The 13,955-nt window shown below is 43.9% G+C and overlaps 1 protein-coding gene across 1 annotated transcript in view; it reads left to right on the forward strand.

Moving 5' to 3' along the window:
* ADAM19 (ADAM metallopeptidase domain 19) overlaps positions 1 to 13,924 on the forward strand; it is a 55,317-nt gene extending 41,393 nt beyond the window's left edge. The window contains exons 14-23 of the mRNA XM_081181112.1: positions 842 to 1,037; positions 2,147 to 2,255; positions 2,959 to 3,160; positions 4,366 to 4,443; positions 5,346 to 5,454; positions 6,537 to 6,678; positions 7,353 to 7,434; positions 8,466 to 8,699; positions 9,291 to 9,431; positions 10,336 to 13,924. Coding sequence (XP_081037238.1) covers positions 842 to 1,037; positions 2,147 to 2,255; positions 2,959 to 3,160; positions 4,366 to 4,443; positions 5,346 to 5,454; positions 6,537 to 6,678; positions 7,353 to 7,434; positions 8,466 to 8,699; positions 9,291 to 9,431; positions 10,336 to 10,389 — 1,347 coding nt within the window. The 3' untranslated portion in view covers positions 10,390 to 13,924. The remainder of the gene's footprint in view (positions 1 to 841; positions 1,038 to 2,146; positions 2,256 to 2,958; positions 3,161 to 4,365; positions 4,444 to 5,345; positions 5,455 to 6,536; positions 6,679 to 7,352; positions 7,435 to 8,465; positions 8,700 to 9,290; positions 9,432 to 10,335) is intronic.
* The last annotated feature ends 31 nt before the right edge of the window (positions 13,925 to 13,955 follow it).

A 13,955-nucleotide genomic window follows, 5' to 3' on the forward strand; every position in this document is an offset into this window, starting at 1 on the left:
TTAGTCCTTCAGAGTTCTGCACACAAGATTCATTGTGTTTTGTGTGAGCACGGATACTTCTCTTCCGCCCTGTCATTGCGCTGAAACTTTATGTTGTGCCAGCAGTATATTCCAGGCACCGTGCAGAACACAGACATAGGCTGCTCCCTGCCCTTCCCATCTAACCTGGTGCTGTCTACTCTGGCTAGTAACAGAAGCTCCTCAGTGGCCTTTACCAGCACTGCTGTCTGAGTGAGATCTTTTAAAAAATGGAGATGTTGGGGATCGAACCTATGACATTAAGGACAAACAAGGGTGTAGCATCTGAGCAGGGTGGGGCAATGTCCAGAAGCCACCCTCATGTCACTGCTGCTGCTGACCAATACAGTGTGGTGAGAGCCAGTGTGGTGTAGTGGTTAAGAGCGGTAGTCACGTAATCTGGGTAACCGGGTTCGCGTCTCCGCTCCTCCACATGCAGCTGCTGGGTGACCTTGGGCCAGTCACACTTCTTTGAAGTCTCTCAGCCCCACTCACCTCACAGAGTGTTTGTTGTGGGGGAGGAAGGGAAAGGAGATTGTTAGCCGCTTTGAGACTCCTGAAGGGGAGTGAAAGGCGGGATATCAAATCCAAACTCTTCTTCTTCTTCTTCTTCTGTGCCCACAAGGTTGAGGGACTGCCGGATTGATGGAATAGGTACACCAATGCATACCTATTCAAACTGGTATTCTATAAAATCATGAACATTTTAGAAGATGTGGGAAACCTACAGGCAGAAAGATGAACCTGTTCACTTAAGTCACCAGGTGTGCTTACCTGAGTTTTACCCTGGAGCAACTCTTTTAATTGTTTCCTCTTTCTTTAGTTGATTTCACCGGGGACTCTTTGCCGGGAACAAGCCAGACCTTGTGACCTGCCAGAATACTGTACAGGCAAATCCCCGTTCTGCCCTGCAAACTTCTACCAACTGGATGGCACTCCTTGCGCGAATGGCAGGGCGTATTGCTACAGCGGAATGTGCCTCACGTACGAACAGCAGTGCTTGCAGCTCTGGGGATATGGTAAGGAAGGACATGTGACTAAATGGGGTGGGGGGCTTTTCAAACAGCATGGGGTCTAGGGAAGGGAAGGAGCAAATTGTTCCCCTGCTGATATCCTGAGCTTGAGGGATGGAGCTGTACTAGGACAGAGGAGCAGGGAAAATGATAGATTGGGGAATGGACTTTACATCCATTGAGTCTGCTACCAGATACTGTGACCAGATGCAACCATGACTTGTGGTGCTCTTAATAGTTAAGTAGAATGAATTTTAGCAGGAGCAGCTTCTCCTATCACAGTGCAGTAGGTTCAAGGGAAATTGCATATGCTAAAATCCCTTCTGCTACACAGCCCTTGTCCCCTGTTGAATATGATCAACCTATTGGGTCCATACCTTTATTGTGGCTGGTAGCAGTCCAACCAAATGGAACGAGGAAAACTATTCCTTTTACTCTACCAGTAATTTTCTATCCAGGTTGTCAAATATTGAATCTCCTGGTCTCTAAAAATTATGGAAGACATTGCCTTTTAAATAAATATGGTTTTAGCAAACAATTTAATCTCGGCCCCCACTTTCCTATTTCTTGCCTATGATATTTTGAATGGTGGGGAATAGCTTTTTTAACTTTCTTCACAACCATGCAGAACAAAAAACCCTTCTTTAGAAGGAGTATGGAATTCTCATGATTCCACATACCAAGAAAAGTTGCTTCGTAAGCTACGTGTTGAGCACATTACACATATCTTACATTTCCACTGTTTGTAGCAATCCGCTGTCATGCTAACCAGTTTTTCTCAAACTTGGGTCCTCAGCTGTTGTTGGACTACAACTCCCATCATGCCTAGCTAGCAGGATCGGTGGTCAGGGATGAAGGGAGTAGTAGTTCCACAACAGCTGGAGACCCAAGTTTGAGAAATGCTATGCTAGTCTGAGCCACAGGGGGAGTGATATTGATGACTTATCTTGTATGCCTCGGTCTCTTAGTGTTGCTATTGGTTTTTTTGTTCTTTTCACCTGAAAACGACAGTAGAGAGTTCACATCTACTGCCATGGTAGAAAGTCGGTGGTTGGCAGATTTGGGTAAGCTACTATCTTCCACAGAAAGCAGTTACATGAATCTCTTCCATGCAGGAGCAAGGCCAGCACCTGACATCTGCTTTGAGAGGGTTAATGCTGCTGGCGATTCCTATGGGAACTGTGGGAAGGATATCAATGGCCGATACAGGAAGTGCAACTTAAGGTAGAAAGCAGATCCAACTATTCTGGGTGGGATTGGTGTCCTTACAGGTTAAAGGCTTAAAAATAACCAGTTTTCTATTGTAACTGGCTGAAGATGACTTCTGGTTTCTTAGGAATTTTGTTAGCAATATTCAGTTGCTTATATTTTAGTGAATGTTCATGCCATGTGAACGTAAACCATTCTTTTGGGTCATACTTTTTCAAAATATCCTTCCGCTGGCTTTTCTGAGTGTGTGGTTTGCATCTGAAAAGAAAAGCAGCATGACTTGTGAGTAAGCCCCCAACCTACTGTGTGAAATGAACTGTGTGAGGTGCTCATTTGTGAACAAATCTGCTACTTAGAAAAGAGGCCCAGCTCGCCACCTCAGGTACTACTTATTGATGGGTTGCCACCAATCTTTTAAGGAGGAGGCTTAGGTGATCCCTCATGAGAAACTCTAATGAGAAACTTTGTTTCTCAAAACCAAGCCTGACTCTAAGCATTGACTCCTTTGAGGGCGATCCCAAGAAAAAATCCAGGGAAAAGTTGATGCAAACACACCATTAGTTATGCCTAAGGAACATTAGCTCCTGGACCCATAGAAAGTTCTCTGTCTCAAATTTGCTCATTTTGTAGGATGGAAATGATAGTTTCTTGAATGTGAAGAAAAGCTGACACTTTAGCCAGAATGCTCAGGTTCTCATGCACTATTTTCACTTTCCAGAGATGCTAAGTGTGGCAAGATACAGTGCCAAAGTTCTGCTTCCAAGCCTTTGGAGTCCAATGCTGTTGCAATTGACACGACTATCACATTAGACGGAAGGAACATATTCTGTCGTGGAACTCATGTATACCGAAATGAAGACGAAGGTGACATGTTAGACCCGGGCCTTGTGATGGCAGGAACGAAGTGTGGTGACAGTCATGTAAGTGCAGGTTGCCTACAATGCTCTGGCCCCTTTTCCAACCGTGCGCTATGAAGAGAGCTCAGTTTGTTTTGTTTTCAAAGCACCTGAGTGGCACCACTTTTTCAGAGGTTTGATACAGCTTTGAAAAAGAAAAACAACCAGTAGAACTCTCTTCAGAAATGAATGTCAGGAACCAGAGCCAGGAGTAGGTCAGAAGAAAAAAAACCAGGGCCAGTGAAGTTAGCTCTTTATTCAAAGAAACCAAAATAGCACAGGCCTAGTGATCACAGCAACTCTTCCCAGTAGGTCTTGCCCCAGTGAGGCAGTTGCAAGGACTGAAGGTCGCCACTTTCCCACCACTCTGTAAGGTTCCTCTTCAACTTCTTTCCCTCAGCAGCCTAAGGCTCTGTTGTCTTGTCTCTCATTGCTCTGTCCTCCTAATTTCTCTGCATGTTCTGGGAGACCAGGAAGGACACGGAGCTGGTCATAGTAGGAGTGGGGGACTCCCTGGCTTCTTCAGCAGCCTACTTCATCTCTGTCCCATGCCCCCCTCCCTCTTCTGCCTCTGATTCTGGACTGCGCTCTGCCCCATGCTCTCCCTGCTCACTAAATCCTGTTGCCACTTCAGCTTCTGACACTTCCTCCTCCCAATCTACTCCCTCTTCTCCCTCGGACGACCCATTGTCGTCCCACCACCACTCCTCCTGGCTCTGAGTCTTCTTCCCTTGGGGGTTCCCCAGCTTGTGTCTCCTGCCATCCAACCAGTCCATGACAATGAGTGTGCTCATTGTCATGTGCTTCTTGGAAAGCAGCTCCATGTGGGAGGGAATGTTCCCAACCCCCAAATTTGATCCCTTCTGAGAACTGTGCTCAATACAAGGGAATACTGTGAGGCTTGAGGCTGGTTGCGTTTCACCAGCTCCACCACATCAAATGTTGGGTGGAACACTACAGATCTGTGAAAGCAAAATAATTCTTGTTCAACCTCATGTCAGCAGATCAGCAAGCTGTGGAGGGGAACCACAGAACAATAATAATTGGCTTTTGCCATTCTTCCACCACCTTTTGACTTCTGTTTGTTCCACCACTCCAGCAGCTACCAAGAGCAGCAGTATTCTCTGTGGGGTGAAGGAATGGATGCAGTTTTGATTATCTCCCAGCCTAGGAATACATTTCATAGTGCTGCTTCAGTTTTATCCTGAATGCCTGTCTTCCTCCTACAGATTTGCTTTGAGGGGCGCTGTAGAAACACCTCCTTCTTTGACACTGGAGACTGTGGGAAGAAGTGCAATGGCCATGGAGTAGGTATCTTGGTTTCTGCCTTCTTAATACAAAACTCTGTGCTACTTTCCCATTCAACTAGTGATTTCTATTTCTATCTGTAGGAGGAAATATATTGATTTCACTGATACATGCAGTGCCTCAGGACATAACCCCTGCATAAATAAACTGATGTGAGCAAAGCTCAACTGGTTCAGACCCTGGCCCACCTCAAAAAAAGTAAAATTGGTTTATAAATCCTCTGAAAACTGATTCCTCCTCCATAGCTAGTGTTATTCCAGAACATCTGGAGGGCACCATGCTAGCTGCTCTGCCCTGTGGCCTGCTAGAATGGCTTCCTGTGCAACTGCATGCATTTATGGATGGGCTTTCAAACATAGATGTCTAATTGAGGTCTTCATGGATTTGTTTGGCATAGGAGGACTGTTGAGTGTTATGTAGACTTTGAATAGCATGTGTTCGATGTGCTAGCTGTTCTTAAGCCATGTTGCAGTTTTTGAGAAGAAGCTATCCACACCCATCAGGGCCAGACAATGTTACGGGAAACATTTGCTGGGAGGTTAAAAATAGTGGAAAGTCAGTTTGGTCCCATTTCGGGAATGTGCATATATCCCAGTATACTTTTGAAGGGTGAAAACATATCCATTGGAACTTGGTTGGTAGAAATGATAGGAATTTCCATTGCAATTCTTAGGAAGGCTGGGTGGTATTAGACATGACTTTTGAGGGGTGGGGATGGGGGAGATGAGACATTCTTCATATAGATGTAGTGTTGTTGAGCCCTAACAGTTGTCAACAGAAGGCACAAGTGCTCCTTACAAATCCACCTTGCTGTGCTTTTGGATTGGAATGATCATAGTGTGTGATGTTTCTGCTAACAAGGAAAGGGTAATGTCAAATTTCCTCATTGTTCTCTCTACAGATTTGCAACAACAACCAGAACTGCCATTGTTTCAGTGGATGGGCACCTCCATTTTGCAATAAACCTGGGAATGGAGGAAGCCTGGACAGTGGGCCCATGCCTCAAAAAAGTGGGTGCGACTTATGTTATTTGGGGAAATTAAGGAAATCTGAAGGGAGTGGGAGGGAATTAAGGTAACTAGATACAATAGAGGGCAAGGGAACCTGTACCTATATAGCTGAATGGGCGATGGAATTTGGCAGGCAGATTTTTGTCATAACTCCAGATTCTAGCAGCTATAGAAAACTGCCTTATAATGAGTCAGAACATTGGTCCCTCTAGCACAGTATTGTCTACACCAGCCTTTCTCAACCTTGGGTCTCCATATGTTCTTGGACTACAACTACCATCATCCTTGCTAGCTATGGATGATGGGAATTGTAGTCCAACAGCATCTGGGGCCTCACATCCTGGATAGTTGCTGCTGGTCCGCTACACAGACCAGCAGCAGCTATCCAGGATGTGAGGAAGAAGTCTATCCCAGATCTACCTGGAGATGCCAGGGATTGAACCTGGAACCTTCTGTTTGCAAGGCACGTGCTGTACCACTGAGCTATGGCCCAGAGACTCCAACTAAGGAACTAGACCAGCTGCTGGAGATTGGGACACTGTTGAGTCTAAGGCTGACAGACAGGAGCCAATAGAACAAGCTCCCAAGTCACCAGGGCTTGTAGGGCCAGTGCTGAGACCCTCACAGGACCTTTCCCTGAATCTGTAGGAACCAAATGCATCCTACAGTATCTTACCCATCCAGCAGTGCACGGAGCACACACCTGGCATGAGGCTATGGAATGGGGAGGAGTGCCCACCTTCAGGCCAAAGGGTTGGCCTTTTAATAATCCACAGGGGGTAGAGCCTGGAAGGGGTGGTATGGGAGTAGAGGTTTAAAGCCTGGGTCTGCGCTCAACCTGGTTGGGGCAAGTTGCTCTCTTGGAGCTGTCTGTGGTCCTGTAACTCCTAACCTACCTTGACTTGTGGCATCTGGCATCTGGGCATAGCAAGTTCCTGGGCAACATTATGACATAAGTAGAACTTACTGAAATTCCCTCTTCCTCTCACTGGTCACCAAGGTATGGGGTGGGGGTGGGGGTGGAAATAATGTGAAAGGAGGACTTATAACAATATTGATATGTCTATTTCCCCCCCTGTTAGGTCCTTTCCCAATCATAATAGGAGTCCTTTCCATCTTGCTTTTGATTGCAATTGGAGTTGCTTTTTGCTGCTATAAATGGAGAGCCAGGCTTGTGCCACTAAAGCAGGCTTTCATTCCTCCAAAGAAAATGCAGCAGTTCAGGTGAATATTTATAGTATGACAGCAACAGATGTGTTTCCATTTCTCATGCCGGGATAAAGAAGTCTGGGATTGCATGTGCAAGTTGCCTTGCGCACCATGCACCTTGGAGAAAGACCAGGATACGGATAGACTGATAAACAAATGTATTTCTTGCATATGCAACAACAAAGATATATATACTGAAAAGGGAAGATGTTTAAACTAGTTCCTTTCTTCTTTTATGAAATTCCAATTACTTCCCACCTCAGACATTTAGCCCATTTAGTGTTCATCATGCAGAGACTTCCTGCTGCAAAATTTAGTTTATCAACAGTACTCGCTGCCAGTAAATGAGCCTGGATTATTACAGTTGAGTTGGCCAGATTATTATAATTGTTATTTATAATTATATTCACTTCTTAGTCTCCTTTTTTAACTTACAAAAAATAAACTCAAATCAACTTACAATATATATTGGCCTCTTGCAAAAACGTTGTTCCAATAATCTAAATTAGGATAGAATGGGAACCAGACACCTCAGTCTGGCTCCCATTCTATCCTAAATTAGATTATTTGGGTTTGTTGTTTTTGATACATGATTCTGACTCAGCTACATGAAATGGTTAAATACCATGGTTATACCATGAGAGGCAGCTTCCTTGTAATATTTGTTTCCTGTTGTTTTCCCCAAGCAGTACCGCTCCTCCCATTCAGAGTGGTGTGACTGGGCATGCCAACCCAGCCTTCAAGCTGAAAACCCCCCAGGAACAGAGAAAGGTACCTGAAAGCTGAAACTACTTACAGCTGCCATGTTGAATAACACCTGATCTTCTCTATACAGTAGAACCTTGGTTCTCGAACAGCTTAGTTGACAAACAAATTGGCTCCCGAACGCCGCAAACCTGGAAGTAAGGGTACCAGTTTGCAAATGTTTTTCGGAAGCCAAACATCCGACATGGCTTCTGCTTCAGTGCAGGAAGTTCCTACAGCCAATTGGAAGCCGCACCTTGGTTTTCGAACAGTTCTGGGAGTCAAACAGATTCCTGGAATGGATAAAGTTTGAGAACCAAGGTACCACTGTATTGCTAACCCAGTATTGATCCAAGCTGATAATTCCCATGCGTTATAAAACACATGATCCAGTCAATCAATCAATCAATCAATCAATCAATCAATCAATCAATATGCTGGAACTGCAAAGCTGCTTCTCTTGCTACATCCTAGAGACACAAGATGAAAGTGATTGTTTAGGGAACCTCTTTGGGCTCTCGTGAGCACCTTTTCTCACGGTAAATGATTGCCTGCAAGCATTTGATCCAGCATGAATGTATTAATGTCAATGTTTTAAATAATTCATTTGTATTGTTTATATTAGATGTAACTCACCCTAAGGGCTTTAATGGAGCCAAGTAGTGGGAGAGAAATTGCAAAAATTCATAAATAAACACAAGGAGTGCTCAGGGAACAAAATGTATATGGGACCAGGACTTTGTGTACTTTTAAAGAACACACACACACACACACACACACACACACACACACACACACACACACAAGATTCCTGGGCACTGCAGTTTACCCACCACAGGGCTACAATTCCCAGCACCCTTAACGTACTATAGTTTCCAGGATTCTTGGGGGATGCTTTAAATGCATGGTGTTTGTAAGCAGCACTGAGATTCTGTGGTTGGTTAATAAATCTATTCATATTGGGTCATCTGAAGTGTCTCAGCAGGAGTAAACCTAGACAATGTAAATGCAGGAGTGATTTTAGAAAGATCACCTGCTTTTTGTGTGATTGCATGCAGGCTATTGGCATACAGAATATCCCTGCAAAGCCTGAAGTGCTCTACTGTGAACCACCTCCAGAGCTCAAAATTCATGCGCAACCACCACCACCACCACCACCACCACCACCTGCACTCCCAGCTAACACAAAGAAACCTCCCTTTCTCGGGTATCAGAGTGAGGCAAATAATTTCCCCAAGCGAACTCCTCCAAGCAGGCCAGCGCCACCAGCACCAAAAGTCATTATTTCTCAGGTGAGTATTTTTATACAGATTGATATCTTTAGACCCGTGGAAATAACTTGTTCCCAAGGCTTGCTAAAATAGAGTGAATATGTGAGTTAATGGTGCCTAAGAGCTGATTTTGGCCTTACTATTGGTACATATTAGTAAATGAGGGCTAATAAAACTTTAGAATAGTTAATTATGCTTCAGCATGGAAAAATGCATTTGGTAGAAGCAGGACAGGTATTGCCCCTCCCCACCAACTGTGTATATCAACACTGAAAAAACACAGGTATAACTATATTGGCATACATCCTGTTGCCAGTTGGCTGTGCTTCATATGAGCTCAGGCCCAAACTTTTGCATGTGTTTTCACATGCAAATGAATTAAGGCCATATTTTTCTTTTCTGAAAAGGAAATCTGGACTTTTGCCTTATTACATGCATTTCTGAAGAATAAAAATGCACTGCTCTATTTTCCTGGTGCCTAACATTTCTGTAGATCATAAAGCAGGGAATAGAGATAACACAGAGTTTTGCCCATCCTGGCAACTGGATAGTTGGAAGGTTGTTGGTTTTTTTTTAAGAAGATCCCTGCTAGATCTTACTTTCTTGTCCCAGGATTCTTCCAGACCACGACCACCTCAGAAAGCTCTTCCTGCTAATCCAGTTCCTGCCAGCAACAGAGCTGGGTTTCCCAGGATCAATCCAGCAGTACCACCCTCCTACACTGCTGCAAGGAATACGAGAGTACGTCAGGAGGTGAGGCATATAAAGGACAACAGATGCTATTATTGCCCAAGGGCTATGTAGCAATATACTTCAGGCCAGAACTCCACCGCGTTCAGTGTCAGGTCTTCAATCTGTGGCCTTGTCAGCTGACTATGAGATGTTGGGGATTGTCAATCTGGGCCAGTACCATTTTTCTTTGAGGGGCAGAGAGCAGCTACATTTGACTGCTTCTGTCATATACAAAGGCATTTACAAAAAGGTTTTTTGGGTGGGTGCTTTAGAAAGAAGAATCCAATGTGAGTAGGCTTCCTCCATCCTCTCCTTCTACAGCCCCCAGCTTGTAACACAGAACTCATAAAACTACAGTGGCACCTTGGTTTAAGAACAGCCCTGTTTATGAACTCAGTATATGAACTCCACAAAACCAGAAGTAGTGTTCCGGTTAGTGAACTTTACCTCGGTCTATGAACGGAATCCAAACGGTGGAAGGGCACCGGCAGTGGGAGGCCTCATTAAGGAAAACTTGCCTCAGTTTAAGAATGGCTTAAGTTCGTAAACCGAGGTACCACTGTATATATAATTAAAGCTGAGATACTATAGTTAGCAGCAAGTCCTATTACAGGCATCCCCAAACTTGGCCTGCCAGCTGTTTTGGGACTACAGTTCCCATCATCCCTGACCACTGGTCCTGTTAGCTAGGAATGATGGAAGTTATTGTCCCAAAACAGCTGGAGGGCCAAGTTTGGGGATGACTGTCCTATTACATTCAGTGGGCCTTATTTCTGAATAAACACACATCGAATTGGTCTATAACTGTGAAGTGAGAACAGTTACAAGAGACTGAAGTATTTCCATTTTAGAGGTGCTGTTTTTCTCTTGCTTCTCTTACCTAAATTAGCATCCATTGAACTCACAGTCATTTTCCCTTTCCTAGAATTCAGTCATGAAGAATGCTGAAGCTGTGAATACCCTGAAATTTAGACATTGAAGGTCATCTTGCAACTCTGAACTCCACACCGGTTCCTCCTTCCTTGACCTGGGATTTCCCACGGGCTTTGTTTCCAGGAAGAAGACATGCTGGGCATGTGCAAATCTCAACTTCCTCCCCACCCCCCAGCCTTGTATGACTAGCCGAGACCAATTTCAGGTCCGGTTCTAGCAACCTTGGCACAGGTCGATGACACACCCTTGGACGTCTGTGGGGATTCTATCCATGCATGCCAAGGTTAACGTGACCTGCTTTGCCTTTTGGATATTTGTTCATTACAGGAGTTACTTGTTTAAAATAGCACTGGTGTGTTATAGTGCAATATGCAATGTGCTGGAACGGAAGTGGGAGAAGCCTCTATTTCTCCCAGCAATTCATTATCGCCTCAACAGAAGACAAATGTATTTTAGTCAACACTGAGCCACCGCATCCTTCTCAGCTTTTCCAGCTTTGTTACAACCACAGACAATCCTATGGGGAAGAGAGTGTTGTGGTGCCCCTGTAATGACTTCATCTCCTCCAAAGTACTGTATGGAGACGTAGTCTGAGCTTGTGGAATTTTGCTACGTACTGACTATATTTATTCCCTCTTTTAAGGAATCTCCCAGGGTTCAGTGCTTTACCTTTGCCCTCTCACCTTCTTAGCCCAAAGCTTTTCTGGTCATTACGTTCAAGGTTTGAAAGTGTTGGTGGCATAACTATGGTGAGTCCTTCCTCTGCTCTCAACCGCCATCAACCTGTTTGCATGCGGCATCTTAATTATAGGTTCTGCCCAGCTGCACAGAATGCAAGGCGGGTTTTGTGTGGTGGCACACTGTTCCCATGACACCCCAAAAGAAATGTACTCTACCAATCAACCAAATATTAGCAAGGCATTTTAAGAGTTTCCTAGTATTAATTGCAGTTAGTTATCTGTTTTCGCGTGCTACATCTTGTTCATATAATCAAGTAACTCAGCTTAGTTTTTGTCTATTTATGGATTGGGCTAGCTCACTCAGGAAATTGGCGCCACTAATTTACCTGAGGATAGTTATCCTCTCCTGATGTGATAATCTTGGTTGAGAGTTTACACTCAACACTATCAAGCTAAGGCTTTGAAGCCTATAGCTGATGGGCAGGGTTGAATGCAATTAATTTATTGAATGCAATAAATTAATACAAGCCAGCCTTCCCCAACCTGGTGCCCCCTGATGTTTTGGACTCCAACGATAGGAGTTCTAACTAGGGTTGTTTGGGAGTTAAGGTCCAAAACATCCTGGGTGCACCAGGCTTGAGAAGGCTGATCGAAACCAACATTGAGTAATTTGGAAATAACCCTTGGTTAAATCTCGGTGTAATTGGAATTCCCTTTGCATCTTTCCAATTTGGGGCTGGTGTAAAATGGATTACCAATGGCAAATTTACAATGTGATCAAGCCTTGGACAAGGTACTACAGGTGCTATAATCCTAATACTCTTTTCCTATTATTACAGTGGTTTGCTGCATCTCACTTGATTCAACAAAAAATCATAGGCTGTGTGCCTTCTTTCTAGCCTCTGTATTCCAATTCACCTGTAGGCACCTAATTGGGTGTCTTAACACAGTTCAGCTGGCTAAACAGAAAAATTAACTAATGGTGCTTTTACCATTGGGTAGCTGATTAAACCCCAGCTATTTTAATACTGTAACTGGATACCATAGTGCATAAATAACCTCAACTTCCAAATATGCAGCTGCAACATTGTTACCTGTCTGAAGCTTTATGAATGTTTTCTCAGGTTTTAGGTGTTTTTGGTGCTTTTGTTGCCCGGTGATATTTTTTCAGTTGGCTTTGCAAATATGCTGGTGCTAAAAATGAGGAACTGTTTTGTCTAATACCATGAATTGTTAGGAAACTTGAATCAAAACTGCCATAGCCAGTCTTAGAAATGGATCTAGGTGCTGTTTATGCAGAGACTTTCTGTTTTTTTGGCAGCAGTACAAACTGGTGTTTTCGGTTTTGTTTCTTTAAAAAAAAAAGGCCCTTTGGGCTTAGTTGTCATTTTTCTAGATGAGCCTAAACAATTGTAGGCCCAAAACACTATTTCAACAGTCCAAAACTCAGCTTGAGTACGCAAAACAAGGTTTCCTAGAAATTTTCCCAAGTTGTGCACAGTGCAATAATTAAGTGGTATCTTAACTATGCATGTACCTACATTGCTCTCATGTTACAGAATAAGTGGTTTATGCTGTCTGCTGCATTATCAATAACAATGCACAAGTGGTTTTGAGCACTGCATTTCCCCCCCAAATCCTCAGGTTGTGCTCATTAAATTCTTCCAGTTCTAGCACAGAACTGGTGCCACAAAGAACGGTCACTGGAAATACAATTAACGCTCCAAAACATTTTTAGTCTAGTTTCAAATATCCCAAATGAATGGTTGTACACATACTAGTGTGCTTTAAACACATGCCAGCAGCCATTTCAAGACAGAAGGTGTGCGTCTCAGAAAACATAACAGCATCCTGGTCTCTGTCTTTTCAGGTTAAGTCTCAGGCACTCAGTAATCTTCCGTTCAGAACTGTCACAGGTGAAGACAAAACAGATTTGTTCTGCTAACTTAGTACCTCCCTGAAGCCAATGGCTTTGCTAGGTCTTGGCTTATGCCATCTCAGAATACTTCGAAGATCAACTCGCTACAATTTCAAGGGGGGGGGGGATTATTCAGAGCTGGAAGGTTATCTTCCTCAAGCATTGCCAAATGTCAATCCAGGCTTACTTTTAAAATCTCCACAGCAAAGAGACCAGCACTCTGCTTTCCCCTCCCTAATGCTGCCGAAATGTGGCTGTAGGCCCTCTGTCCTCACCTGCTGTAGTGTAAAGGTAAAGTTTCCTTGGGTGCTACAAGAGATGGCAGGGTAGAGAGATGGTGGCATGCAGATGCTGCCCCATGGAGACAGCCCAGTTTTGCTGAACTTCTTCCTTACAATGTGTTTTTAAATAGACAGGTTTGGGAACTGGCACCCCTGCTTCAAACAAGGTTGATGAGTGCATCGGAAATCGTTTTGTACTTTCGTGTGTATGTTGAAAGGATAGATTGGGAGAAGAACATTGTGGTTGCAGTCCTATGCTCACTTACCAAGGAGTAAGGCCTTGTGAATTCAGTGGGACCTACTTCCAAGTAAACACACACAGGGCTGCACTCAGTGTTTATTAATTATTATTCTTAATTATTATTATTATGGTAGAGCCTCTGCATCATGCGTCACCATTTTATGTCTCGCAGGTTTACAATATGATCTCTGTGCATCTATGCAAATACTTGAATAATGCAGTTTGTTGTGCCTTTTGCCTAGTTATATTTAATAAATTTTGTGGTCGATATGTACAGTTACTAAATCATTGAACGGAGGGCTGGTCTTGAGAAATGGGGGAGGGCAGGGCTTGCACCACTTCCAGATGTCACCTGTGCTACTGGGTTAGCCAGATGGTCCTTGTGTGTGGAGAACAGTACATTGGCCGCGCTGCAAATTTATTTCCCAGAACGTCTGAGGTAGAATAAATCAAAAATTATTTATTATCACCAGCAGAGGGTGCTGCAATCCC

This window comes from Podarcis bocagei, assembly GCF_964188305.1.
Source record: "Podarcis bocagei genome assembly, chromosome: 2".
Taxonomy (NCBI): domain Eukaryota; kingdom Metazoa; phylum Chordata; class Lepidosauria; order Squamata; family Lacertidae; genus Podarcis; species Podarcis bocagei.